Genomic DNA, 23,724 nt, shown 5'->3' on the forward strand with positions numbered 1-23,724 from the left:
GACAGCTGTTGTTGCAGGGAGGAGATTGCAATCATTGAGATGAAACAAAGTGTGTGATTTGTTGAATGTGAAAGTGATGATCTTCTCTGTAAACCTTCACTCAATTCACAATAAAAAGTTTTAAAAATGTGATAGTTATGAAAAATGATTCTACCAAATACATTGCGAGAGCTTTTTCCCCTGCACATTTAACACTGAAAGATGTGACATTGAACTCCATGACTGACAAAGCAGAAGACTGGAAATGTAGTCCACTGACCTGTTTTATTGTGGAGCAAACTGGATCTGTGCTGGTAAGTGCTGACGTCCGGGGTCTGCCTGGAAGCGGAGGTTAGCCATGTCCTCTGGTTCTCCACCTGGTTCCCAGGTGGGAAGGGGGCACTCTGTGAGTGTCGAAATGCACGTCTATCCATACTAGGTATGTCAAGGGCATCCTGAGTTTTCTTCTTTTCCTTTTTTAACATATTGACCAAAATATCTGGAACTTGACTTAAGGATTTAGTGACTCATGCTAGATGATAATGATCGTTACACTGATATTCAAATGAGATTAATATTCCAAGGAAGGTTTGCTATTTGGCATGTGGTAAAGACAGATTGTGTGGCACTGTGGCTTAATGCACTGGACTGTGAAGTCAGTTTGAACCACAAGGCCAGTGGCTTGTGCTCACCAGCCACTCCTTGGAAACCCTATATAGGGTTGCTATGGGTCGGAACCAATTTGACAACATTAAATAACAATGGTGAGTTTCTAGAGTCCAGAGAAACTTTGGAGTCCCTGTGGGGTGTTGTGGGTTAATGTGTCAGACTGCAAAGTCATTTGAACTGCAAGGTCGGTGGATCAAGCTCACCAGCTACTCCTTGGAAACCCTGTACAGGGTCGCTATGAGTCGGAATCGACTCAACAACACTTAACAACAACAACAAAAACCAATTAGAGGAAGTCTTCAACTTTCTGAAGCCAAACATATATGCAGTAATGGACAATGTAGGAGGTTACTAGTCATGCAAAGCAGCGCCTTTAGATGAAAAATTCTCAAACCCCAAAGCCTGTTCTAAGTTTAACCCAGTTAAGTTTTAAAAGTTGTATGGATTTATAAAAAGCAATATGAACACTGAGAAGCTCTCAGAGGGCAATGGAGCTGTGAGTTAAGCCATCTCATGATATGGAAGATAATGCCCTGGGCTGAGCATCTAGCTGTTCAGGAGGTGGCAGAGAGGAGAGGGAGAATGGAAAAATTCACCCAGCTGGCAGATCAACCCTGGTGACAATGTGGTGATGAGTGTGCTGCCACAGCCCCTCCCCGTGCATGTCTAACACACACTGCTTATTCAGAGCCCACTCAAATACGGCTGCATCTCACTTTCCTTTCAGGCTCAAAGTACTTCTGGTCCCAAGTGGATCTGAAAATAACTGAATTATTATACACACACATGTCTCTCTCTGTTTGTACACATATATGCACACATGAGGGGGCTTCAAAAAGTCCATGGAAAATTTCCATTGCCTTTGAATTTACAGTTTTTCCACCTTGGAGGATAGGCCCGACCATCTGCTTCCCAAAGGGTACTGCTTTGGAAGCCCTGTGAAGCAGTTAGAATTGACTGGATAGCAACGAACAACAACATTCTAGGCACAGGGGATAGGGCAGAGAAGAGGCAGGTGGCTAGTTACATCAACAAGCAGACATTCTACCAGGGAAGGGCAGGTTATACACACAGACACAAATCGCTAAGTGCTGTCGAGTCAGTTCTGACTCCTAGCGACCCTGAACAGGGTTTCCGAGAAGTGGCTGGTGAATTTGAACTGCTTACCTTGTGGTTCAAACCAACTTTGCAATCCAATGTTTCGCCACACCAGGACTTGTTCTAGATAGCTGATTTTTAAAAGGCTCAGAGTGACTGGGTGGCTACTCTACCTTGGGTGCTCAAGAAAGGCCTTTGTAAATGTGGCATTTACATTGAGAACTGAGTGACCAGCAGGAGCCAGTCAGAGGAAATGGCTTATGTTCAAGCCCTCATGAGAGTTGGGTTTGGCAGTGGTCACAAAATGGGGCAGTTTTCCCACCAGGGACCATGAGCTCAATGTCTCGTGTGGCTGTCACAAATGGAGGGAGGTTAGGGTTACTGACATCTGGTGGGTAGAAGTCAGGGACTCTGTTAAATATCCCACAGTGCATAGGAAAACCCTCACAACAATGAAATTATGCAGCCTAAAATGATAGCAGTGCAGACATCAAGAAATCCTGTAACAGAAACAGCACATAGCTCGCTGTCCCTGGAGCTTTACATGCAAGAGCTGGATGGGGAAGACATCAAGTCAGAGGGGAATGCAGGGGCACCATCGTGGAGGGCCCTGCCAACCAGAGCAAGGAGGGCCCTGTCAACCAGAGCAAGGAGGGCCCTGTCAACCAGAGCAAGGAGTTTGGATTTTATTTTACATATCCCGGGAAGCCCAGGAGAGTCTGAGTCAGAGAAGCAAAGGGCTCCAATGAAATTTCATAAAGATCAAACTACAACTCTGTCTTTTCGGCAGTCTTCCTTCTTTCCACCTTTCCTCTGACTTCTCCTCATCCCCAAGGTCATTCACTTCAGCTTTTGGCTGTGCCAAGCCCTGTAATGGGTACTGGATGGCATGTTTGGTTATGGGGTGCCTGAGATTTATTTATCGATGACAGCAATGCCACCATTTCAGCCCCTTTCCAAGAAGAACAATTAATGTTGTTCACTGCCATTTTGGTTGCATTACTATCTCTTGTTGAGCTCAAGTATTACTACTTTTTTTGTTGTTGTTTTTTGGTAGCTTTATCTTCTCATTCCTCTTGTCACCTCTGGGTTACATGAAGTAAGATGTATAATGACCTTCAACCTGACTCTGAGTTACTAACATTACAGGAACCTTTCTTGTCAGGGCTGTTGTTGTTGTTAAGTGCCCTTGAGTCGGTTCTGACTCATAGCAACCCTTCGTAGCATTTCCAAGGAGTGACTGATGAGCTTGAACCACCGACATGCAGTTCAAATTGACCTTGCAGTCCAGCGCATTATTAACCCACAGCGCCAGACCAAAACTATAGAATGTTATATAATGGAAAATATCCTCATGCAGATAATGGGTAAACTGAGAATAAGGACCAGTGGTTGATCTTTGACTAATAAGTCAGTAAGATTGACTTATTCCAAAACTTACGTTTATCTCAAGCTAATGACTAAAAAGGATTCCTGGTATGCTGCAGGTTGGTCGTTCAAGCTCACCAGTCGCTCCTTAGAAACCCTATACAGGGTTGCTATGAGTCAGAACCGACTCAACAGCAACAACAATTATAGTTATAATGTATGAAGAGCTAAGATTTTAATCCAGGTTTTTGAATGTTAAGTTCAGAACTCTTCCCACCATGCTTTCCTACACAATATCATTTAGAATATGAGTCTCAGCTACACGGAACCATGTTTGGATTATTCAGTCGTCAAAGAATTGAGAATAGCCTCACATGTACAGTGGCACCTGGGATTGACCCTAGTAATAAAGGGAGACAATGTATGTCTCCTTAAAAAAATAAACATGTATGAACAAGCCTGGCCTGTTCTCTCTCTGCCATATCTCATTTCACCCCTTCTATATGCACAAGCTTCCATAAACCTAGGAGGGGATTAAGAAGTTGGTAGGAGTATTTAGGGTGTGACATCCTAGACTAAAATTGAGGCCAGGAAAAGCACTAGAACTCAGGCTGGGCTGGGGCCAGGACTGAGGTGCAAGCTGGGACCATCCCTGGCGATGGATAGGGTAAGAGAGAGGAATGACGGGGTGACAATGCTTGTAGACGACCCTCATAGACAAGGGCTTGTGTGGGAGTGTAATTCACAGTCCAACCTACGATTACTGGCCATGGATAACAAAGCAGCTACAACTCACTTGATTCCAGACAGACAGGGTCTGCTGAGCCTCAACCTTAATGAGAGCCTGAAGTTAATCAGGCAGAGTGCCCACCTGGCATTTGCTTTGTTTTTATCTCTTTATTACTGGATTTCCTACATGTAGGTTATTTTCATGCATTTGGCACAACAGCTGAAGCTAAAATGCCTTTTAGTGATGTTGTAAAATGAGCAAAGGAAAAAAAAAAAGTTTGTAAAGAAGTCACCAAAACAGTTGTGTGTGTGTGTTTAAAGTCTGCAAATGTAATGACAATGCCAAGTCTTTTACAAGAGGCTGAAAAGATAAAGTAAGAAATTATACTGAAGAAATATAGGGGAGTCCTGAGATCTACCTAGTGTAACAGGGGCCCCTTAAAATTAACCATCTCCTCTGAAGAGCCAGAAGGAGAGCTCCCACACGTGGCCAATAGTTTCTGCACCCATGATATGGAGTCCTGTTGTGGCACTGTAGGAGTAAGCCCTGGACTGCTAACCATAAGGTCTGTGGTTCAAATCCACCAGGTGCTATTCAGAAACCCCATACAGGGTCATTATGAGTCAGAATCAATTTGACAGCGCTTAACAACAACAGAGCAAAAAAGGATTCTATCTTAAAGACTCATTTCCAAATCTGGGAGCATTTGTATGTGGAGCCCAAAGCCATAGATCTGGATTTTAAATAAAAGTTACAGTTAAATAATTCTCTGCTCTTCATAAGCTAAAATACCATTTGTCACTTTTCAGTCATCATTTTAAGTCTCACCCACACGTCAGCCACAAGCTCTGGGCCACGGTGAGGCTGCAGTCAGCCCGGTGTCCGGTCAGTTAGCTAAAGATAACCATCCCTCTCATAGAGAGCTAACTTACTATCTCAAGACTAAAGTAAAACCACCACCACAGAGCAATCAAAAAGTATATTTTAAAAATCCAATATTAAGAGATTATGTAAAGTGTCCATACATTTTAATAAACTGAAATATTCCTTGGCTGTCCTCAGTTATATCTGGCTCTGTAGGATAAGCACTGCATCGTGAACTACAAGGTCAGAAGTCTGAGGCCACAAGCTGCCCCTCAGGAGAAAGATGAGGCTTTCTGCTCCCATAAAGATTTATAGCCTCAGAAACCCAATACAGGGTCGCTATCAGTAGGAACTGATTTGCAGGCACTTAACAACAGCAACAACAACAAAATAAAGTTTGTGTTTTGTTTATTCTTTTCTTTCCTTGCAACTCTATATTTCGCTTGCCATTACATTTTGCTTGCTGGAGGTACGTTTGACTTCTAGCTGGAAAGAAGCCATGTGAATTGGAGCAAGGTGGGGAGCTGGGTGGTGTTGCTGGGGGAAGATATCTTAAATGTGCCCACTCCCATTTCAAGCTGGCATCTTGTCATTTTAGAAAGGATACTGATTTCATTATCTCTTTGCTTTAGAATGTCTTGTAGCTTTTTATATTCTTCCTCTTTGAATGGTTCTTGGCAGTCTTGGTCTTTGATTTCAGCGGAGACTGGACTTTTCTTCCCCAAGACCTTCTTATCATTCAACAGTTTCTAGAAGGTGAAATAAGAGCTTAGTGTCCATAACCCATAACTTGATTCCACCTTTCCTAGTTTCATGAGTCTTTGCTCCTTTCACACACATCAGGCAAGTCTGCCTTTCATGCCTTCTGTCTTAACAGTGCAGATGCTTTGCCTGGTCTACCTTCCCACACAGCCTGCCCTTTCTTCTCCTGTTTCCTCCTTCTCACTCTCCACTCTCACTTCTCTGACCCTAACTCGGAAATCCCTACTCGAAGATGATCTCCTCTTGACTCCTCTGCTAGTTTCTTCACTCTTCTCCCCATGACACCTTATTACTTCAGTCACACTGCCCTAGTCACACTTGTCTCTGTCTTTTCCTGTCCTATTCCTGAGCCATAGGAGACTCACAATAAATGTTCATTATCTGCGTGAAGTATGCAAAATACAATTGTAGAAGGAAAACGTAATTATATTCTGAATGCATCCTCAGAAGAGTTAAAACCATGGGCAGAGAAAACCTGAGAAATTTTATGGATAAATCACAACTGTTGTAAGAAATTTAGGACACAGGTATTTTGAGATCTTTTCAAAAGAAGTGGTGTCTGAGCACAGAGCTTCTCTGCAGCAGGCAGAGATTCCTAGGAAAAGACTGAGATGTGTAGGGTCTCAGCTTATTTATCGGCAAATGAGGGACCAGCTTTGTGCAAACTGAGACCTAGCTCCACACACGTGATCTCTGAATGTCCCTCCCCCACCCCACACAGTCTTGGTGTGGCATTGTTGGTTAATGTGCTGGATGGCAAAGTCTGCTTGGACCACAAGGCCAGTGGTTCAAGCTCACCAGCTGCTCCTCGGAAACCTATGCAGGGTCGCTATGGGTTGAAACCCGACTCTATAGCACTTAACAACAACAACCCCAAACAAAACCAGCTTTTTGAATATGGCTTCTATTGGAGGAAATGTTTAAATTTACCTTTAAATGATGAAAACAATGATGAACTTTACGCATATCTGCACCGACCTCTAGTCTACTCTCCGGATCTTGGTCTTCTAAAAAGGATGTTATCAGTTTTTCCAATCTGAAAATATACAATGCATGAGGACAAGTATGAGCTAGTAACCTGAGAAATTCTCACAGCCCGTCTTAATTTGTTAGCATTTCAAGTATAGGATACGTTTCCCCCTTCTTTATGGAAATACAGTCATCTGACTTGAATATAAAATTTAAGAAGAAAGCAACAGGTTGATACAGTGAAATCTGTAGGTAATGATGTCGTTATTGGACTAATTTCTAATGAAATCATATGTAGATTTTGATATCAGGATTATCTGATTTCTACAGCCCACGCATTCTAGCCAAACTGCATTGCTGTGCTTCTGTGCCGGACTGCCATGTTGCTGAAGGAAGTCATGAAACTGTCTTTATCAGTCCCATTAGAAATTGAGGAGATGCAGCCTCAGTGATGCATCCAAATCTTTTCATCATTTCCGGTTGACTTATATTCTTCACAATGGCTATCCCCAAATTTTCCACAACACCTAAGACGACCACTTCTCCTTCAGCCTTGGTCAACCAAATAGCTTCTCATTAGACTGAGGAAGTCAAAGCTATTGCAAGCAGGCTCCTTCAGTTTCCTTGTTTTTCTCCCCAGAGTGTCTCTGCTTCACCATTCCTTCTCAAGGCCAACCTCTCCGCCTGGGCTCTTCCTGCTTCTTCCAGGGTTCACCTGATTCATCATCCCCTTTCTCTTCATCACCTCTCTATGCTGGCTTTTTTGTTTCAGCTCATAGTGATATTATGTTTTTCCTATTAGGAAACAAAACCAAACCAGAAACCACATCCTTTTGGAGTAACCATCTCAACCCCTCTCCTCTGAAATTCAGTTTACAGCTTTGTATTGTGCTTACTATGTAGTTCTATCTCTGCATTCTAGAACTTGTGTACAAACCACAGCCACCCATTTGTTTGTAAAAATCATGAGACTGTAGGATAAGTGCTGGACTGCTAACCACAAAGTACAAACCCACCAGTCACTCCTCAGAAACTCTGTACATGGTTGCCAGGAGAGGCGGAATCAATTTGATGGCATTTAACAACAACAACAATCTTGGCTTTTATTCATCTTGTGTTTTCCCCTCTTCTCCCCTACATCTGGAATTCTGGTATGGCCCTGGACTGCAAAGTCGGTTTTAACCTCAAGTTCAGCAGTTCAAGCTCACCAGTCGCTCCTTGGAAACACTATCCAGGGTCGCTATGGGTCAGAACCGACTTGATGGCACTTAACAACAACAAACAACAATATCCACAGGAGTCCTGGTGTGGCACTGTAAGATAAGCACTGGACTATAAGGTGGATTTGAACAGCAAGGTCAACAGCACTTAACAACAATAGCAATTATGACTATTGTTTCTCTCATGATGGACATTAAATCAACATAGTCTTTTTTTTTCTATTAAAGCTTTTATTGTGAATTGTGGTATATATATATTTTTTCACTTTATAATCTTTTATTTCTGTTTTTTTTGTTTTTTTTTAACCAGCAGCATCATTACCTTTATAAAAAGGATCTGATAATTTGGTTTGGCCAAAACCTCCAGTCTAAGCCTTGTAAACAATAACCAATCTATAATAGATCTCCTCATACTTTAACTGCCAAGGCCCAAGCATTTGAGAGGCTTGGATTCCCATCACCAAATGTGCCTAACCTTGGAGGCTACTACCGCAGACCACCCCCCTTCTTCGTCCCTCTATTTCTTTTCTCCATGTACACTCACTTCCTCTCTTGGTGAGCTTATCCAGTTTCCCGACTTTTAAGTACTATCCATACACTGACTCTCAAGTATGTATCTCCAGTCCAGACTCCTTCCTGAAGTCCAGTGTGTACATCAAGATCTGCCTACACTACAGTTCCACTTGGGTGTCAAATGTTGTTGTTGTTGTTAAGTACCGTGGATAGACATTTTAAATTTAATTGCATCCAAAATTTAACAATCTTTCCCACAAAACCTTCTAAATCTCAGTTGAAGGCACTACCAGTCTTCTAGCTGTCCACATCCAAAACCTCAGAGTCCAAGAATGAGTGAGCGGCAGAGTCTCTGACCAGCAGCACTGATTGTCTAAAAATAATGGGAGCCTTGCATACTGGGATCAAAGGTATTACAGAGTCATGAAGAGGTTTTCTGAAATATGTTGAAAGTTAACTCATCTTAAGTCTGAGACTTAGAATTTGACATTTTAATTTCTTTTGAATATGCCACTTTTGCAAGCTAGGAAACGTAATCAAATGGAATTTGATTGTTCTGTGGTGATCTAGGCTGTCTTCTGATCTCCAGCTAATGATAAGGTGTAAAACTCCAGATAATAACTACTTATTCTTCATTAGGAAACTGCCTAAGATCCAGTCCTGGAAGGCATGACATAAAAGAATGGCTCAAATTACATGTAGCCAGCCTTTCAGTGAGCCAGGTCAGAAATGGTGAACAAAGAAAATGTTTACGATGCGACTTCAAAATGTTTGTGGTAAATGGCATTTAAAAAATCATGGAATTTTCCAAGAACTTTTTGAAGCTCTCTCTGAAAATCTGTTTGGAGGTTTTAAAAATTCCTAGTGCTGTAAATAAGCAAGTAAAAAATGTCTGCTACATGTGGTCACACTGATGTTTGATTTTTACCAATCTAGTGTCCCACTAGATTTTCGTGTGTTACATCCACTTGAACACAAAGCTACAGGTAAGTGTAGTGGTTAGGATACTTTAACTAACTTCAAAATAAATTACTTTAAAAAAAAATACATAATGCATTTTTCCATTTGCCACAAGAACAAAAGGACAAAGATAATTATTTAAAAGAAATGTTCAACTCTAAAAGGGACGGTGGCTACACGTTCCACTACAGAATAGCTTCTTGTTTCTTCATACAATGAACGTCACTATTCTTCCATGATACAGATTCATGTGGAAACACTTGTCAAAGTTTTTTTTTTGTCAGGTCCAGGAGATGAAAAATAAAGCATGTCCTAATTAGTTACCTGCAAGCTCAGTCAACATCTTGGGGGTAAACCTATATGATCTGGCCATAGCTTTGTTAAACATCTGCAAACTACAGAGTACCTTAGCCCTTAGCTAGTTTCGGCCCCATGTCTTAAATTGGATTCATTCTCATCTATGACTCTTCTCTGGCACAAAGTGGGTGCTAATCATCAAAGTCTGGAATGTCATCCTAGGAGTATCCCCAGTAGCCTTTAGATGCATAGTAGGCGATTCAAAGGTGGTAGAATCCTGGCAGGAACACCAGGATGCCATTGATCGGGGCAGGAATGGTCCGATCTGCCCACCCTTTGCTTACATAGCCTGCCAGCAGGAGGGAGCCTATAATAATAAGAAAGGCCCAATCAAAAAGAGCATGGTGGTAAGTGCAATGGCCTTATAGGGGATCTTAGGAGGACTTTTCTTAAACTGGAGGTCAATGTAGCCATTATCTGTGCTGGAGAGCCTCAAGTACTTCACTTTACTACTGGGAATCCCAGTAACCAGGTTGGTACAGGACGGCATCCTAACACGTTTTCCCAGCTATAGACGAAGCGCTGAGCCAGGTCGCCCACGCGTGGAAAGTTTGCCCACAGTTGGCAGCTGCCCAAGGCTGCATGGTACACCCTACCCAACTGCCACCCTCCCACCGAGCCCTTCGTAGACCAGTTGTTGTTGTCGTCATTAAGTGCCGTCGAGTCGGTTCCGACCCATAGCGACACTATACAGGGTTTCCGAGGCTGTAAATCTTTACCGGAGCAGAAAGCCTCATCTTTCTCCCTCGGAGCTGCTGGTAGTTTCGAACTTCTGACTTTACAGTTCACAGCCTGGTTTGTAACCACTGCGCTACCAGAGTTCCTTTCGTGGACCAGTTGTTGTTGTTGTTAAGTGCCGTCGAGTCGGTTCCGACCCATAGCGACCCTGTACAGGGTTTCCGAGGGTGTAAATCTTTACGGGAGTAGAAAGCCTCATCTTTCTCCCGCGGAGCAGCTGGTAGTTTCGAACCGCTGACCTTAAGGTTCGCAGCCCGATTCGTAACCACTACGCTACCAGACCAGTAGGGCACCGCAAATTGCGTACCTGAAGGAGGGCCGCCGGAAACGGCATATTCTGTTTGTATTTTCCCTGAATACCTAACTGGAATTCTGAAACTTCAGGAAGCACCATGAGTTCTAAAATATACCCATTCTCTGGAGTGATATTATTTTGTGGTTTCTAGTGCCCATAAACTTTCTAACAGATAATATTAGGGTAAAGCAACCGTTAATAGAAGCTTCCTTCTTGGTTTTTCATTATTCTTGTATTTCATTATTTTTCATAAAATAATTTCTCCTGTATAGAAAGACCGTTGTTGTTGCTAAAAGCCGTTGAGTCATTTCCAACTCATAGCGACCATGTATATGGTTTCCAGGGAGTGGTTGGTAGGTTTGAACCAGCGACCGTGTGGTTAGCAGTCCGGTGCTTATCCTATAGTGCCACACCAGGATGCCTTGTATAGATAGACAGATGAGATCAAGTGGATTTGGATTCCTGATAGTGTTATATGTAGAACAGAACACAAAGTTCTCCAGTGCTATGTCATCCCACAACTGCTGGAATGGTCAAGTATGTTAGTGAACCCATTCTGCCAATCTACACCACCAAGGGTCTCCCTTGCCCTCTCTGGCCCTTTACTTCACCGAACATGGTGGCCTCCTCTAATGACCGACCCTTCCTGACGATGTGTTCGGAACACGTAATTCAGACAGTATTCTGTTGTGACCCATACGGTTTTCGTAGGCTAATTTTAGGAAGTAGATCATGAGGTCTTTCTTTCATTCTATGTTAGTCTGGAAGCTTCGCTGAAACCTGTTCACAATATGTGCCCCTGCTGGTATTTGAAATACTAATGTCATAGCTTCACCCATCATGGTGACATGCAAGCCATCACAGTATAACAGCCTGACAGACAGGTGGTATTCTAACTACTGCTTGACCTTAACGCATGCATATACTAGATGTATTCTCTGAAGAAAGGCAAAGTGGAATCCTGGTTCACAAGAAAACATTGAGTTTTTGCTATTCAGCAAGATTTCTGTTCTGCACAATAGTATAGCACTATTTTGTGGTGCTTGGGCTAATGCGCTGGGCTGCAAAGTCGGTTTGACCCACAAGGTTGGCAGTTCATGCTTACCAGTTGCTCCTTGAAAACTCTATACAGGGTTGTTATGAATTGGAACTGACTTGATGGCACTTTACAACAACACCAACTTTGACTATATAAAGGAGTCCTGGAGTAGCACTATGGGATAAAGTGCTAGACTGCAGGGTCGGTGTAAACCACAAGGTCAGCGGTTCAAGCCTACTAGTCACTCCTCAGAAACCCTATAAAGGGTTGCTATGGGTCGGAACTGACTTGATGGCACTTAACAACAACAACAACAACAATTTGACTATATGAGATGGCTTCATAGGATAAGCACTGGACTTTGAACCACAAGGTTGGTGGCTTGAGCCCACTGCCACGCTGCGGGAGAAAAAGAAGCTTTCTGGTCCCATGATGATTTAAAGCCTTGGAAATCTATACAGAGTTGCTATGAGTTGGAACCTGCACTTAACAAAAACAGCAATAATTTGATTATATGAAGAAGAATGTGGCATCAGAATTGGAGGAAGGTTCATTAGCGACTTGAGGTATGTAGATGATGCAGCCTTGCTTTCTGAATGCAAAGAGGACTTGAAGCACTGATGAAAATCAAAGACTACAGCTTTCAGTAGTCATATATTAAAAACAAAACAACAAAAATCCTAACAACTGGATTAATGAGGAACAACGTGATAAATGGAGAAACGAGTGACAAGGATTTCATTTTAATTGGATCCACAATCAACATCCATGAAAGCAGCAGTGAGCAAGTCAAATGACGTACTACATTGAGCAAATCCACTGCAAAAGACCCATTTAAAGTGTTCAAAAGCAAAGATGTCACCTTCAGGACTAAGGTGCGCCTGACCCAAGCCTTGATTTTCGATTGCCTCTTATACATGTAAAAACTGGACAGTGAAAAAGACAGGCTGTAGAAGAGTTGATGCATTTCCAATATGGTATTGGTGAAGCATACTGAATGCAATACCATAGACTGCCAAAAGAACAAATCTTGTCTTGGCCAAATCACAGCCAGAATGCTTCTTAGCAGCAAGGTTAGTGAAGTTTGGTCGCACATACTTTGGACATGTTATCAGGAGGAATCAGTCCCTGAAGAAGGACATCTTACTTGGTAAAAGTAGAGGGTTAGGGAAATAAAGGAGGACTTTCAGTAAAATGGATTGTCACACTGTCAAATATAGTTATGACTTTGAGGATGGCACAGGATGGGGCAGTGTTTCTGTTGTACACAGGGTCACTATAAGTCAGAATGGACTCAACAGTACCTAACATTTGACTAAATGGTGAAAACTGTGATGAATTGTGTATATTTCAGCACTCATCCATCTCTCATGTACTCTCTGGATCTCGGGCTTCCTAACAGGATACAGGAAGAACCAGGAGTATGATCTAAAGAAATGGTTAAAAATGTCTGCCTAAGTGAAAGTCCAGGACTGCTTTACTTTTCCTGGGACTTGATTACTCTAGAGCACATGATTAAGAATGAAGATCAGGGCTTTTGACATGCAGTTTTGTTCTCAGCTCTGGAGTCCACAGAGCTTCACAGATAAGAAAAAATGTCTGTTCTTCCCTTCATACATCTAATTTATTATTGAATTTATTTTCTTATCAAGTAAGGACTTGGCCTAATAATTAAAATGCAGGGGGGAAAAGTGCTTAATTCAGATGTTTCCAATGTACTCTTCTAGTAGTTTGGAATGAACGATTGACCCCAGATTCCCTGCATTTTCCTTTCTCCAAAAATAGTTCCCAAGTTCATACCTAGTTACTGCTCCCACTGAGGGGTAGCCCAGCTGCCAGAAGCCTGCTGGACGGTGAAGAACTGTTTACCAGAAATGGCTCTCCTAGAGGCCAAATGAGTACAAACAAGTCTGTTCTTTAGGAAGAGTCCAAGGCAATAGGAAATTTTACTTTTTCTTCACTTCCACTAGAGAAAAGAAGAAAAATAACCCTAGGAGGGGAGAAATACAAATGTAAACCATTCCATTCTGGTCCATCAGGACAGGAAATATCATAGATAAGTCATGTATGTCTGAGCACATTACCTGGTTGATAATAAGTGGTTGTGACACATATGGTGTGTTATGTGTAGAATTATCTAGAATTATCTTAACCAAACTGACTGCTAAGGAGCTCTCTCTGGCAGCCTGTACCCAACCATTCTACATGACAAATTTTCATAGTGGGACACATAGTAGAATGAAAGACCACTTTACTCCTCTCTTAATGCTCCCTATGTTTCTTGTCAAAAATTCAAGTTATGTATATAGCCATATTTTCATGACAATTTAGGTTGAATCATCTAAATAAATAGACCATGTATGCTTAGTGTCATTAACAATAACTAATGATAGAGCACACACTAATGTTATTCTTGTATGCTATCCACGAGCATTACTTCCTTAATCCTCACAACAACCCTATTTCGTATTATTATTTCCTCCATATCATAGAGAAACTGAAGTACAGAGAGGTTAAATATCTTGTCTAAGACCACACTGCTAGCAAATGACACAGCTGGAACTCAAACCTAAGTAGGCTGATCAAAATCCAATCTTGTAAGCACTGTATTTAATATACTATGTTGTTGTTAAGTGCTGTCGAGTCACTTCCAACTCACAGCAACCCTGTGTAGGGTTTCCGAGGAACATCTGATGAGTTTGAACCACAATCCCTGCAATTCAAACAGACATTGTGGTTGAGAGCTTATCCTACAGTGTCATATAGTGAGGTTCAAGAAGCCCTGATAGGGTAGTGGGTTACCCATTGGGCAGCTAACCACAGGGTCATCAGTTTGAATCCACTAAGTGCTCTGTGGGAGAATGATGAAGGTTTCTGTTTCCACAGAAATGCACAGCCTTGGAAACCCTATACCGGGTCGCCAGGAGTTGGGCTTGAATCTACAGCACACACTACCAGCATGAGCAACAGTGAAGTTCTGGGGTCCTTGTGTGGCACTGTAGGATAAGCACTGACACGGTTGGCAGTTCAAACTCACCAGCTGCTCCTCAGAAATTATATACAGGGTCTCTATGAGTTGGAACCCACTCGACAACACTTAACAACAACAATGAAGTGAAATTCTACTAGTAGTCTGTCAGTTTCTTGTACTGTGGTGGTTTGTGTGCTGCTATGATGCTGAAAGCTAACTAGTAAAGACAACGATCTACAGGATGTGAAAAAGCAAATGCTGAAACTGTGCCAACATCACCAAAGAAAACTCATGAACAGTTCTTGGTGTTGTTAGTTCCATGGCTTTTGTTGTTGTTGTTGTTAGATTCTGCTCAAAGAACTATTACCAATTGGTTTTGAGGTGGTTCCTTCCAGATTATTTATTTATTTAGAATCCACTGGTCTCTGACAAGAATAACACACATTCTATACTCCCCCAATCCATCTCAGTAAGTGAAAGACACAGACCCTCATGTGCCAGGAATTGAGTTCATGTCACCCACTTCATTGGAATGAGCTATTTTTAAAAGCAGTAAGGAGCCAGAAAGTTTATCTTTTGGGTGATGCAGAGGAAATTCCTATGTAGAGTTTCCCTTTAGGATTTATGTGAGTAATGCATATTTCCTTTACTACCACAAAAGCACAGTTATATGATACCTCCAAATGCAGGGTTTAACAACTGCTTAATACTTCTAGTGTTTTGAAATAGCAAATGTGAAAAGTCCAAATCACATTCCAGACTGGCTCATCACCTTTAATGGTGCAGATATGATGCATTTATAAGAAAATGTATTCATGGTCATGCATTTCAGTTTAAGGATTTTTTTAACTAACAAGTTTGGAAATAATATTTAAAACACTGAAAACTTCTAGAGTCATTAAAGATATTTTTCACCACTTACCTACCAGTTTATCATACTGTGGTAACTTATCTGTTGTTGAGATGTTGGAAGTTATGCTACCGGGATTTTAAATACCAATAGGGTCACCCAAGAGTCCTGGTGTGGCACTGTAGGATAAGCACTGGACCACAGGTCAGTTTGAGCTGCAATGTTGGTGGTTCAAACTCACCAATAACTCCTTAGAAACCATATAAAGAGTTTCTATGAGTTGGCACCAACTCCATGGCACTTAACAACAACAGTCACCTATGACAGACAGGTTTTAGCAGAGCTTTGAGACTAAGACAGACTAGGAAGAAGGAGATGCAAACTACTTCTGAAGGGTTAGCCACCAAAAACCTTATGAATAGCAGTGGAACATCATCTGGTACATTGCCCAAAGAAGAGTTCCTCAGGTTAGAAGAAACTCAAAATATGGCTGGGGAAGTGCTGCCTCCTCAAAGTAGGGCTGACTTCAAAACTGCTTCCTGCATCATTCCATATTGTCCCTAGAGAATCCTTCAATATTGCAACTCAAGGCTTGAATTTTTTTTTATTTATTTTTTTTCCCTTCAGTTCTTTCAGCTTGAGAAATGTTCTTCCCTTTTGGTGTTATACATCCAGGTCTTTGCACATTTCATTATAATATACTTTGTCTTCTCAAGTTGCCCATTGAAACTTTCTGCTCAGTTCTTTTGCTTTATCATTTCATCAATCACTTTACCTGTACTCAAGTAAAGCTAAGCTTTTGGGACCTTCATTTGCTGATGTGGCACAACTCAAAATGAGAAGAAAGAGCTGCAAACATCCATTAATAATCATAAACTAGATTGCATGAAATATGAATCTAAGAAAATTGGAAGTCATCAGAAATGAAATGAAATGAACAACGAACGAAATCCTACACATTAGTAAACTGAAATGGACTGGTATGGCCATTTTGAATCTGACAATTACATGGTTTACTATGCCAGGAATGACAAACTGAAGAGGATTGGCATCAGATACATCATCAAAAAAAGCATTTTAAGATCTGTCTTGAAGTACAATGCTATCTGTGATAGGATAATATCCATATGCTTACAAAGACCGTTTAATACCACTATTATTCAAATTTATTCATCACCCACTAAAGCCAATGATGATGAAATTGAAAAATTCTACCAACTTCTTCAATCTGAAATTGATCAACCGTGAAATCAAGATGCATTGGTAACTGAATAATTGCTATCAGGACTAATTGTGAATGTTGCAAATGTAAAGGTAGATGTTTTCTAACAAAAGGAGGGGAGTGGTTAATCCTGCAGTCCAGGAGCAGAGAACCCTGGGGCCATCAAGGGAGAAAAGCAGAGTGCGGGACCCTATCCAGAGAAGCAGTGACACCAGAGATGGAGGCAGAGACAATGATGTGGAGAGACGGAGCGGCTGGGGACTCTAGAGTTAAGGAAGGAGATGGGCTGTGTGCTGGTGGCCAGGAGACTGGCGTGTAGGGTATACCCTTTGGTTGTTTGAGTGGTTATATATTTCTGAGTGCTTCGGTGCACATCCCAAAACAACAACAACAATAACAAAAACAGAGGAATTGGAAGCAAATTCTGTTGAATGATGATGCATGGAAGGGACTGAAATCATTGCAATGAAACGAAATATGATAGAATGAATGTAAAGCTACTGCTCTCCCATGTAAACTATCACTCAATTCACAATAAAAACTTATGTTAAAAAAAAGATGCATTGGTAATTATTGAAAAAAAAAAAGAGGAAGGATCAGCACATGGAAAATATGGCTTGGTGACACAATTGATGCTGGAGAATGCATGACAGAATTTTTCAAGACCAATGACAGATTAATTACAAATACCTTTCCAATAACATAAACAGTAACTACACTCGTGTACCTCACTAGATGGAATACACAATAGTCTAATTGACCACATCTGTGGGGAAAAAATAACTGAAAAGCACAATATCATCAGACAAAACAAGGCCAGGGGAAGACTGTGGAACCGACCATCAATTGCTCACGTGCAAGTTCAGGCTGCAGATGAAGAAAATTAAAACAAGTCCATGAGAGCCAAAATATGATCTTAAGTATATCCCACCTGAATTTAGAGACCATATCAAGAACAGATTTGATGCATTAATAACCAAAGTCCTGAGAGTTGGGGTGATATCAAGAAAATCATATATGAAGAAAGTAAAAGGTCAATAAAAATACAGGAAAGAAATAAAAGACCAAAATGGGTGTCAGAAGAGACTCTGAAACTTGCTCTTGAATGTAGAGATGCTAAAATGACTGAAAGAAATGATGAAGTAAAACAGCTGAATAGAAAATGTCAAAGGGCAACCCAATAAGACAAAGAAAAGAATAATAATGACATATGCAAAGACCTGAATTACAACAGTAAAAGGGGAGAACATGCTCAGAATTTCTCAACTGAATGAACTGAAGAAAAAAATTCAAGTTTCAGGTTACAATATTGAAAGATTCTCTGGGCAAAATATTAAATAATGCATCAAAAAAAGATGGAAAGAATACAGAGTCACTGACAAAACGAACTGGTCTAGGATCAACAATTTCAAGAGGTACCATATGATCCAGAACTGATGCTACTGAAGCTTGAGAAATGCTGAATATGTTCTTCTTCCCTTTTGCTTGTCTAACTCCAGATCTTTGCATATTTCATTATGTTATTTGGCTATGTCTTCTCGAGCTGCCCTTTGAAAATTTCTTTTCAGATCTTTTATCTTCTCATGTTTTCCATTTGCTTTAGCATCTCTGTGCTTGATAGCAAGTTTCAGAGTCTCTTCTGACATCCATTTTGGTCTTTTCCTTCTTTCTTGTCTTCTTAATGACCTTTGGCTTTCTTCTTGTATGATGGTGTTGATGTCATCCCACCACTTTGGTCTTTAGTGTCTGATGCATCAAATATGCTCTTCAGATGATCTCTATATTCAGATGGGATATGTCCAAGGTCATATGTTGGCTTGCATGGACTTGTTTTAGTTTTTTTCAACTTCAGCCTTAACTTGCATATGAGCAATCAATGGGCTATTCCACAGTCTGCCCCTGGCATTGTTTTGGCCGATGTTATGGAGCTTTTTCACTGTTTCTTTCCACAGATGTAGTCAATTTGATTTCTGTGTATTCTATCAGGTGGAGTCTATGTATATTATCACCTTTTATGTTGTTTAAAAAAGGTTTTTGCAATAAAGATGTTATTGTCATTGGTCTTGCAAAATTCTGTCATGTGATCTCCAGCATCATTTCTATCACCAAGGCCATATTTTCCAACTACTATGAACAAAGAAGTAGTTGAATGAATAAGTAAGACTGTAGGAGAATTGGTGTATTTGAGTTACAGTGTTGGAGAAGAATATTAAATATACCATGGACTGACAGAAGAACAAACGGATCTGTGTTGGAAGAAGTACAAGCAGAATGCTCCCTTAGAAGCCAAGATGGCCAGACTTCATCTCTCATACTTAGGACATCTAATCAGGAGGGACTAGTTCCTGGAAAAGGACATCACGCTGGTAAAGTGAGTGGACAGCAAAAAAGGAAGAGACACCCAACAAGATGGATTGGCACAGTAGCAGCAACAATGGGCTCAAACAGCAATTGTGAGGACTGTTCAGGATGGGGCGTTGTTCCTTTCTGTTGTACATAGGGTCGCTATCACTCTTAAGATAGTGAAGAACAGTGCACATTCACAGAGGGGGACAAAGAGGACAAGAACACACTTGAACTATTATTGTGCTCATGAGAGGGAAGACTCAGAGCTCTAATTCCTTCCAATAGCTATCCAAAAAATTTAAAGTAAGACAAATAAATAATCCAATGCAATTTTTTTTCAGAGAAGATACACATATGCACACAACTCACAGAATTTTGTGTATGATCTTTTGGTGGGTTGTTGTTGTTAGTTGCTGTTGAGTCGGTTCTGACTCATAGTGACTCTGTGTAGGGTTTCCAAGGAGCAGCTGGTGGGTTTTAAGTGCTTACTTAAAGCACCACACCAGGAGGAGTCCATAAATCCTCAACAGCCTAAGTATGGACCCCTGGAGAAGAAGCACATATTTTTGATATGAAAAGATGCCACAATCAAGTGAGAAAAGGGTAAAAGACAGTAGATAATGTATGAGTTCATTTTATTAAAAAACATATTCTTATGCATCCTTTGAAAAGCTAAAAGAATTACAACCAAATACCTGTTTGAGTGGTGAAATTAGAAATGATTTCTATCTTTTTATTCTTTAATCTTCCAATTATCATTTGTCTACAACAAACAAGAATCTTTCATAAAATGGAAAAAAAAATTAAGATCCTTATAATGCCAAAGTAAAATAAAAAAACATATAAAACTCTCAAACTTAAATTATAACAAAAAATTTATGTAAAACTATAACTTATTACATCTTATGTATGTTAGACAGGGCTATAGGAGACATCTTGTTTGCTGTTAGGTCCTTGAAATTGAATCCACAGTTTGAAACCCAAAGCTGGTCCTTCTGTTGCTTCCAGACGGGTTTGATTTGTCAATATGATCTAATTACGTATTTTATGGTCCCTATTAAAGTGGCTGGTGGCTATTCCTGCATTTGTTTATTCATCCTTGTGTAGGGCATGGGGAACCAGGTGTTAGGCATTGCTGTAATTTATTATTTCCATAAGTGCACATTTTCACACTGTGGGTTTTCTTTAAGTGGCATAAACCATATAAAACTGTAATTAGGACAAACATTTGTTTCAGGAAGTCTTTAAAAAAAAAAATATATATATATATATATATATGTATATAAATACATATATGTGAACCTTTCCCGGGAAAAGTTTATGGGAAAACTAAGAGAGAAACACCAGATATTCCTGGTTGTGATGAAGGGTCTCATTCCCTCTTTTAAATGAATTCCCTGAAGCTCACAAAAGTCAATAGAGCAAAGAATATTAGCATCGAGAAAGCATTAAATAACTGGAAGAATGAAGCAGTATGCGCCTTATGTTTTCACACTCAAGATTTTCTCATTTAGAATCAACTATCTGGACTTGAAAGCGTTGTCTAGGCCCAAAGAGTCCAATGTGTCAACTATACTCTAATGGATGGAATTGCCAGTCATGCCTCCTCTTTATTACTATTATCTGCTTTTAATATTTACTTCTTTGGTGATTGGAACCCAAGATACTTAAGCTTTTGGAGAATACAATAATCACTAAAATAGAGAAACAGTCGTGAAATGGAGACAGGCCTTTTTAATCATATTAGATAACTATGTCTTAAGAACTCTAATGCTTCCATAAACTACCCAAGGATAATGAACACAAGCTGTAGACCCCGTTTTTAGTTTTGGGTTTTAATATCTTCAAAATGTAGTGTCAGGACCAAAAACACTTTGTACCAAAGTGGATAAACGTCATCTGTAGTGAATTATATCTCAAGAATGATTTCAGAGGTCTGACTGCTTATAAAATGAGAATGAGGTACATTAGCCTTCAATGACCTCTGGGTTACTTAACCCACAAAGTTTAGGTTAGTTCATCACAGCCAGCCATCAAGAGAAGCGGGGAATAGTACGTTTAAGATCCCAAAGTGGTGAATTCAGAACCATGGTAGCAGATAATCTTTTTTAAAAAACTGTGAATACTTTTAAAAACAAAGAATACTTGATTACTGGCATCTCTCCTCTTTCAGTGTTGTGGGAACTTTGGTAAACACTGACAATGTGGCAGCCTATTTCTCAGTTCTCTACCACCAGGTCACTTTAGAAAAGAACTATATTCGGGACTTAAATTTGCCATTGCATTAAAGGAGCTTCAAAGAATATAAGGAATAAAAATCAAGAATATGCTTTCTCATTCATTAATTCTTACATTTACACAGAGGACGTTTACTAACTGCCGACCTTCAGCCAGGTATTGGATACACAAGGGTGCTTCAAAATGTTCTTAGAAAAATTCCATTATCTTTTTTTTTTTTTTTTTTTACTTTTAATGTTTTATTGTGGATTATGTGCTAGTTTACATGGAAGAAGACTAGCTTTACATTCATCCTATTGTTTCATTGCCATGGCTACAATCCCTTCATGCATCATCAAACAACCAAAGGGTATACCCCACAAGCTTGCCTGGTCTTCAGCACAAAAACCTTTCCCTCTCTGGGTCTAGAGCTGCTCCGTCTCTCCATGTTATCATCTCTGCCTCCGTATCTGGTGTCACTATTTCTCTGGGTAGGATCCTGCCCTTTGCTCTTCCCCCTTGATGGTTCCAGGAACCTCCGTTCCTGGACTGCAAAGTCAACCACTCCCTTCCTATTGCTACAAAACTTCTACCTTTACATTTCCAACCCTCACAGTCAGTCCTGATAGTAAGTATTCACTATTGTACCACAAGAGTATCCCCATTTCCTTTTATCAGCCCTGCCCAGACAGATTGGATACTACTCAGTGGAGATTCTACCTTCCTTCACGCCCTCTGGATCTAGGCTCCCTCTTGAAATCTTGTAAGTCAGTCACTTCTTGCCTTTGTAGCCCCCCTCCCCCCCCATTTCTGGTAGCCAATATGCAAGTTACCCGTGGCTGTCTACTTTGTGTATGAAGGGGGTGGGAATGGTCCTCGCTGTAGAGATTTGTTCCTTCCTTTGAGCTACTGCATTCATAGGTGTAGGTCAAGTTCATCAAATTGTATCAGAAATTCCATTATCTTTTCATTCCATATTTCCATGAACTTTTTGAAGCACCCTTGCATAAAGATGACCAAACACATCCAAGTCCAGTCATCTTAACCTCCATTGGATTTTGATCTTTCAAAAACTTTGAGGCAATGTTCAATTGTAATTTTTTTTTTAAATGACCGTAAGTATTATTGAATTGCTTTAAGAGAAAACTATTCATATGGCACTTTAGGATAAGCACTGTACGGCTAACCACGAGGTTGGAAGTTCAACCGCCGCGCCAGCCCCCCTACCCCACCCCAGCTGCTCCTTGGAAACCCTACACAAGGTCTCTATGAGTCAGAACCGACTCACAGTGATGACACTTAACAACAACAATTCATAGAAGTTAGGCAAAAAAAAACTCAGATCCTATAAAGGAAGCTAAAACAGAGATGCCAAATATTGCACTGGGCATACTTATAGTAAAAAATATAGATGCTTATCTAATATTCAGATTTTACTAAGTAGACTGTGTTCTTATTTGCTTAATCTGGAAACCCTAAACTGAAAGCCTGCAGGCATTCTAGCTTGGAGATAGTCTGTGGGTGTGAATTGCAGGTACACAAGAGTGTGCAACAACTGCTGTTGACCAGTAACTCATTCCTTAGTAATAAATAAAGTTATGTTAGGTCCAAGGCAGAGAATAAAAAGTGCAGGTGAATAATTTAGAGAGCTATAAAACTGTTTAGAACTCTTGTTGTTGTTGTTGTTAAGTGCCTTTGAGTCAGTTCTGACTCATAGCAACGCTGTATAGGGTTTCTGAGAAGTGGCTGGGGGGCTTAAACCACTGACCTTGAGGTTCAAACTGACCTTGCAATCCAGCGCATTAACCCACAGTGCCACACCAGGACTGCCTCTTAGAGCTCTTGTTGTTTTGTTGTTAGTGCCGTTGAGTCAATTCTGACTCATAGTGACCCTGTATAGGGTTTCCAAGGAGTGGCTGGTAAGTTTGACCCGCTGACTTTGCAGTTCAGTGCATTATCCTACAGTGCCACACCAGGATTCTTAGCTGGTCAGAATTTGTAAAGATGGACTTTCTCAGGCAACAGTACAACTTGATAGAAATCTAGCTTAGTGAGTCACATCACTGCTCTGGGTCTGTTTATATCTGTAAAATAAGGAACCAGACTTAAAGCTTTGCTCATATGATCCCTTTATTGAGATGTTCTGGCTGTGCAACTCTGCTTCTTTAAATTTTGCTGTGATTCATGTGTTTGCAAAACCTCATCCCTGATCTTCATAGTCAAACGTCATTTCTTTTCACTTCAGTGACCCCCGTACTTCTCTGTGACAGGTAAGACTTTATGCTTAGATTTTAGATATTCAGTAGTTATCTCCTTTACAAGACCCAAACTCTCTGATTTGGATTGCATTGTATCCTTGCAAAATATGTGCTGCAAAACCCTGGTGGTACAGTGGGTTAAGTGCTGGACTGCAAACTGCAAGGTCAGTTGTTCAAACCCACCAGCAGCTCCTTAGGAGACAGATGAGGCTATCTGTCCCCTTAAAGGTTTATAGTCTTGGAAACCTTATGGAGTGGTTCTGTTCTGCCCTATAAGGTCACTCTGAGTTAGAATGACT

At 40.6% G+C, this 23,724-nt stretch overlaps 1 protein-coding gene and 1 pseudogene across 1 annotated transcript in view; both read right to left on the minus strand.

Moving 5' to 3' along the window:
- The window catches only part of KIF6 (kinesin family member 6), a 512,465-nt gene that overhangs the window by 241,774 nt on the left and 246,967 nt on the right, over positions 1-23,724 (minus strand). The window contains exons 11-13 of the mRNA XM_006860583.1: positions 6,401-6,506; positions 5,316-5,457; positions 260-478 (exon numbers count right to left, since the gene is read on the minus strand). Coding sequence (XP_006860645.1) covers positions 260-478; positions 5,316-5,457; positions 6,401-6,506 — 467 coding nt within the window. The remainder of the gene's footprint in view (positions 1-259; positions 479-5,315; positions 5,458-6,400; positions 6,507-23,724) is intronic.
- Positions 9,621-9,979, minus strand: LOC102833756 (annotated as a pseudogene).

The sequence above is a fragment of the Chrysochloris asiatica genome, unplaced genomic scaffold, assembly GCF_000296735.1.
Source record: "Chrysochloris asiatica unplaced genomic scaffold, ChrAsi1.0 scaffold00038, whole genome shotgun sequence".
Lineage (NCBI taxonomy): Eukaryota > Metazoa > Chordata > Mammalia > Afrosoricida > Chrysochloridae > Chrysochloris > Chrysochloris asiatica.